A 6,945-nucleotide genomic window follows, 5' to 3' on the forward strand; every position below is an offset into this window, starting at 1 on the left:
ATTGTAATCCTTTTTGTTTGAACTGACCAAAAAATTTTGCAAATTGGAATTACATAAGTAACAGGTCACCAGTCTGGCAACACGGAGACAGACATGACAACCAGCCATACACACACACACACACACACACTCCCCCACACACACACACACACACATACACACACACACACACACACACACACACACAGGGAGAATTTATACAGACCAATTAACCAGACAGGCTTTTTTTTTTTACTGTGGGAGGAAGCCGGAGTACCCGGAGAGAACCCACACATGCATAGGGAGAACATGAAAACTCCATGCAGAAAAACACCGGCCTGGGAATCAAACCCATGACCTTCTTGCTGCAAGGCAACTGTGCCACTGTGCTGCCTCTTACATTGTAACCCTTTTTGTTTGAATTGACCAAAACATTTTGCAAATTAGAAGTACATAAATAACAGGTCGCCAGTCTGTCTCAGGGGAACACAGAGACAGACAGGACAACCAGCCATACACACACACACACACACACACAGGGAGAATTTATACAGACCAATTAACCTGACAGGCTTCTTTTTTTTTTTACTGTGGGAGGAAGCCGGAGTACCCGGAGAGAACCCACACATTCATAGGGAGAACATGAAAACTCCATGCAGAAATACCCTGCCCTGGTAATCAAACCCAGGACCTTCTTACTGCAAGGCAACTCTGCCACTGTGCAGCCCCTAACAATTGAACCCTTTTAGTTTGAATTGACCAAAAAATTTTGCAAATTAGAAGTACATAAATAACAGGTCGCCAGTCTGTCTCAGGGCAACACAATAAACTCCAACGTACATTTATATTATAGCCTTGCATACAAATGAGAAAATTATTTATAGGGACTTGAAAGTCTTGCCTATAGAGGTCCAGAAATGTTTGAGGAGGCTGGGTTTCTTGGTTTTTTTTACTATTTTCTCTTTGCAAATGGAAATGAATGCCTCGTCTGCCACTGAATTGTTTAAAGCCAACAGTAAGAGAATATCTTTTTTTGAGCAGCCTATTTTTTTGGAGACTTCTCTCAATATGTCTTTGCTGAGACTGTTCAGTTTACTTTGAATGTCCTTTAGATCTTGTACCTTGACCTCAGCAAAGATTTTCTCAGACAACCTCTCTGTGATTTGTTGGAGGTGTTTGTACTTGCAGATTATTTTTGATTTTGTTATGGCCTTCGTAACGAATGCATTAACAAGCAGCTTGATGGATGACTGCCGCTCCTCCTTTTCTGCGTCTGAAGCCACTGGCAGCGGTTCAGCAAGCTTTGTGGTAACCACTGACTCCTGCTCTGCATCAACTAACTGTCTCCCGTTTGAGTGGGTTGATTCCTCCGAAATGAGGTTTTCCACTGATGAAACTGGTGTTTCTTCATGTCCTGGTGCTGGTGAAACTCTGTCGCGTTGTTCTTTGCTTTCTTTTTGGAGCTTCTTCTTAATTTTGACTCCAGCTGCTTTGTTATTTTGTTGTGCTATGGGAAGAGGCACAACAGAATCCTCTTGATCTCTAGACCCTTGATTTTCAGATGGCGCCTCTTCCGATAGCACAACAGAATCCTCTTGATCTTTAGACCCTTGATTTTCAGTTGGGGCCTCTTCCGATAGCACAACAGAATCCTCTTGATCTTTAGACCCTTGATTTTCAGTTGGGGCCTCTTCCGATAGCACAACAGAATCCTCTTGATCTCTAGACCCTCGATTTTCAGTTGGTGGAAGAGCATCCAAGGAATTATCTGGGATCTCTAAATGTTGTTGGTCAGAGATTGACTCTTTCACTTCCCTGACCTTTGGCAGCATGTCAAAGATGAAGTCTTCCATCATTTCCAGACGTGACTCCTTTTCCTTAAGCACAAGATGATTTGCCTTCGTCAGATCTGAAAACTCTTTAGAGATAAATTCATCCACCATCTTTACATCTGATTCCCTCTCTTTAGAGATCAAATCATTTGCATCAGTGATGTTTGAAAGTTCCTCCAAAATAAATTCATCCACCATCTTTATATCTGATTCCCTCTCTTTAGAGATCAAATCATTTGCATCAGTGATGTTTGAAAGTTCCTCCAAAATAAATTCATCCACCATCTTTATATCTGATTCCTGATTTTCAGAAACAAGATTTCTGTCACACGTCTCATCTGTTGCCTCCTCAGAGTCTAATTTCTCAAGGTTGTCTGGTATGAGGTTTACATTAAACTTCCCACTGCGGTCGGTATGACACTTCATAGCTTTTTGGGTTCCTCTACTCTGTGGAGTGTTGGTGGTGTCTTTCTCCACAGCTTGGAAATTACCAACATCCGAGCTGGCACCTGGGTGGTCTTTTCTCCGTTGCTGGTATTCAGCAATTTTTTGTTCTGTCTCACTATTTTCTTGAAAGTAAATCTCTAACAATTCCTCTATCAGCCGGAGTCCATGTGGAAAGATGGAATCCCCTGCCTCCGACCAAGACAAGTGGTGGACCACAGAAATTACTGAATCATGTGTGGAGCAGACAGATCTCAACGATTCTTTGACATATTTAATGAATAATTCATTGAAACTGTCAAAGCTCATGGGATGAATCTTCCCCGTAATCGCAAAGATGTCCTCAAATGTTGTTAGCAGCACATTGCCCAAGATCGTCTCCACATCTTGGGGTCTTATGCCCTCTTTAGGGATATTGCAGAGAATGAAGGTGCAACATTTATCCACTAACTTTAAAAACAGATCCTTCAAGCTGGACTTTGTGGCGCAATCAGGTTTCCCCTTGGCCAAATCCACCATCTGATCCAATGAAATGGACCAAAGAAACTCTTCAATCATCGGTGAGATCATGTCCCCGGTAAAAGTCGGGAAGGCAAGAGGCTTTATATTCTTTAAGTCACTCATAGTTTCTTGGATTTGCAATGGAAAATAAAGCAAAATTTCTTTTAAATCACAAACTGTCTCAGTCTCTCAACAAACTCCAGCTGTCTCTCACAAAGAAAGTGGCAGAAGGAAAGAATTCTGCCACTTCTCTGTGATTTATGACATCACAGAGCTCAGAAAGCTCTGTGATGTCATAAAAGGCCAGATTCCATCCAAGCAAGTGGCGTCAGCTCAGCAACCGTTGCTAGGTGTCACCAGTTGTGTGCAACTCAGAGAAATAGTCTAACTTAAAGGGGGAAAGTCAAAGTTTACATGTTTTTTAGAGGCTCTGAGGCTGAGAAGGACTCCTCCACTCACTGAATACTTCCACTCTTTCCATGATGTAGCGCGAAAAATGATTTAAGTGCTTGACTGACACAGGACTGACACACAGCAGCAGTAAACACAAGCAGGATTGTTTTCAGATTACTTTAATAACTGAACTTACTACAAACGATCTTAAAATCACAGAAAATTGATCATTTGCGCAGCCGTGGCACCGCGATTCTGCGCAAATGCGGCCGCAAAGTGTCTTTTATCAGGCGGGTTTTTCCTCACAGAGCGGCTGTGATTGGTGGAGGGGAAAAGTCTTTTTTATCCAAACGCTTCAGTATCCAAACTGCTTAGTTGGACGGATTCCTCCAGCTCAATATTTATAAAATAAGGGCCAATTAATAAAGCGTAGAAATAGTACAGCTACAGAAATACTTTAAATAATATATTAATATTTAAATAAGATAAGATTTAAATATAACATAACAAAGTGCAAACAAATCAGACATCAAATAAGGCACATCTTTATGGAATAATGAATATCAAGGAAGTTCATCAAAAATAAAACATATTTTTATTTGAACAAAAATGTAATTAAGTAAAAACATTTTAGGTTGTAGGATCTAATCTAACAAAAAAAGAGATCAGGATCTTAAAAACGCCTCTGGTGGTCATTTATTGAAAAAGTCACTTACTTACATTTTACATTTCATCTGAAAATGTCCTGCAGTGCCGCAGTTTAACCACTTGATGGCACTCCAGGTTCGTTTGTCACGTGGTTTGTTACAAACGAACTACGTTCTTCTGTCATTTTTTTCTTTTTTAAATCTGCAGTTTTTAAAATAATTTAATGAAATCATAATTGAAACATTAAATAAGCACTAGTTTATTGTTCATTTACTGAGAGTAAACATTTCTGGTAATTAATTAATTACTTTATTTTTGTTTAATTTTCCTTTATTGTTGTTATTATTGAACAAAATGTGATTTGTTTTCATATTTTTTTCTTCTCTGGAGTCATTCTATTAAAGATATGGTTCATTAACTCCATCTTCTAAACTTAAACAAAACCAAAACCAAGTGAGCAAAGGCTGCAAAGAGACATTTAACTTAAATGTTTGCATTTAAATGTGTTTTTATTCAGAATAAGCAGTATCTAATCAATTCAGTCATTTATTCAGAATCACTTTAAAGAAACATGAGTGGTTCCTGTCAACAACAAAACAAACAACTAACAAACAAACAAACAAACAGAAGATTTCAGTTGTTGGTGGATATTAACATAATCTGGAATGTGACTATATTCCAACTGGCAGGAATGAACTTTGGCGCCATCTCGTGGTGATGTATTAAATCACAGTGGTATGCGCTATGATTCTATCGAACCATGGTTTCTTTCCTCTTTCAGGATTCTGTAAAAATCTTCTAAGAATTGTGACATCTGAGTTCTTTCAGGCCGTCCTCTAGGATTTCAGCCTGTCCTGTACAGTTTTAACGGCGGGAAAGATGGCGTCCGGCTTCGGCATTATGCTTTTGTCGATGCGCTGCTCACAATATTCTCCATAGAATCCTCTGGGACATTGACAAACCCATTCATTTGAATCCAGGAGTCTGCCACACTGTCTTTTGATGTGACATAGATAATCTGTGCAGGTGGGCAACTTCCTGGAAATCCTTCCACCACCAGTAGACCAAGATCATCCCACCCGATGCAGAGGCATCGGCACCTCTGCAAAGTCCTCACTGTAGGTGACATGAGTTACCTTGGCATATTCAGTGAATTCGGGATATGTGGCTCCATAGCGTTCTAAACATTGGTCTATTTTGATTTCTGTGCAGTATTTATTGCAGAAACATATTTCTGCAGTTTCCCTAATATATGCTTCGTCTGACAGATTAGCACAGGGAGTGTGGCTCACAAGCACAATCATTTCTCCTGCTTCAATCTCATTTGCATCAAACACATTATGATTGTTTTTGTCTGCCTTGTTGTATACCGTCACCAGCCAGTTGCACCAGTGATACTTACTATCCAGAAATGTTAAGAGCAACGGTCATTTTGTCATCAGCGTTGAGTCCTTTGGTTGTCTCCTCCGTATCTTTCTTCATGTAATCTGTATAGTTCTGCAGGCAGAAGTCTATGGCTGCATAGTGATTGAACCATCTGATTGAAGCAACCTGGTGAGTTACCTGCTGCTCTGATGGTTTTATTCTGTCAGCTGGAACTTCTTCTTGTCTGAGGATCAAAATAAATCATGAAAGCAGCTGCAGCTAAAGACCTGATTAAAATGTGAATATAAACTCTGTTTAAGGAGCAGACGGCGGTCCAGATGGGTGAGCAGAACCTGTCAGAGGAAACTTTTGCTTTCTGCAGGACTGATGCAGCTGACCTTCATTTAAAGGACTGAGAGTCGCTCCTCCTTCCCGGGTCCAGGTTCGGTCCAGGGTTCAGTCTGGAGATGGAAATGTTCTGATCGACGTTGTTGATTGATCAATGTTACTGTTGAGTCCAAGCCATAATAATCAACATTTACTTAATCTTTCAATAAAGTCTGTAGAGCTAAAGCCACATAAAAGTATTGATACTTTGTAAACTTTTCCTCACTTTGGTCTTTTGAAATCTCTGCATGTTTTACGCCGTTTGAACAGCCAGTGAATCTACTGAACAGTGAGTTCACTGAACTCCGTCTTTATGGGAAGAACTCCTCTCCCTTCCCTGCACCGGGTTGATGGGAAGAGTCTACTCCCTCCAAAGAAAATAAATACAAAAATAAAGTAAATAATTTTAAATGTTTGCTAAGAAGGGACAGCAGTGTTTGTCTGAACTCTCTGATCTCTAAACCACCTGGTGTCTGATCGATCACTCTGCGGATGATTAATCACAATTAATCAATATTAATGTAATGTAATGTAAAAATGCACATTTTCAAAAAAATGTTTAAAATGTTTACTTTTCAATAAGGCTCCTTTTATAGATGCTGTCAAGGTATCTGTAAACACTATAACTCATTAGTAACAGTTTATTATGCATTAATTAACTAAGACAGTCTGAAATATTTAATATAACAACTCTAGATAAAATATATGAAATTGGCTCATTATTTGTCAAGAAATTGGTAGATTTTGTGTCCTTCTCCCTTATTTAATGGTGTTTAGAGATGAATTAATAACATATATATAAACTATTTATTAGCCGTAAGGATAGTCTTATTTTAAAGTGGTATCTTTATCGTCTCAAACCAAACATATCCCATTTTAAGTTTTTATATGCAGGAAGGTTTTATTAAATGTTTTAATTAAACTGCTTGTGAGTTGATAGAAAGATAATTAATAATTGAAATAAGTACATACTGCTTTGATTTTGTACAAAAAGCATTTTCTGTTTTTGATTTAAGGAATTATTTTTGCCACTTCTAGCGTTCTTTATTTGACAGGAAGAGGACAGAGAGAAGGAATTTCATAATAAAAGCTCATCAAAGTTCTTCAAAACTTTAATGCAATAGATGAAGAATAAAAGGAAAAAAATGAAATAAGATCCATAAAAGGATTAAAGGTCTCATCATCAACTCAAGTCAGAGGATGAAACAGAAAATATTTTTAAAAACTTAAATCAGAAAGTAAGAGTCAGGTGATGAGTAAAGAGTTTAAAAGGAAATATTTAACCTTTAAACACCAAATACAGAAAAAAGAAAAGAAAAAAGTGAATTAATATTCAACAGAATAAAACATCAAAAACTTTGAAGTAGTCAAAACATTTCACACATTTAAATTAAAT

General features: G+C 38.3%; 1 protein-coding gene across 1 annotated transcript; it reads right to left on the reverse strand.

Moving 5' to 3' along the window:
- Positions 1-400: 400 nt before the first annotated feature.
- Positions 401-2,925, reverse strand: LOC148158131 (uncharacterized). Its single transcript, XM_088007902.1, has one exon. It carries the CDS (start codon positions 2,877-2,879, stop codon positions 858-860), a length of 2,022 nt encoding a protein of 673 aa, XP_087864028.1. The 5' UTR covers positions 2,880-2,925; the 3' UTR covers positions 401-857.
- Positions 2,926-6,945: the final 4,020 nt, after the last annotated feature.

Source organism: Poecilia mexicana, unplaced genomic scaffold (genome assembly GCF_051168715.1).
Source record: "Poecilia mexicana isolate PSO_F unplaced genomic scaffold, ASM5116871v1 scaffold_8, whole genome shotgun sequence".
Lineage (NCBI taxonomy): Eukaryota > Metazoa > Chordata > Actinopteri > Cyprinodontiformes > Poeciliidae > Poecilia > Poecilia mexicana.

Excerpts from the sequence above, each read along its gene's own strand:
- LOC148158131 (XM_088007902.1), bottom strand. The coding sequence starts at position 2,879 with ATGAGTGACTTAAAGAATATAAAGCCTCTTGCCTTCCCGACTTTTACC.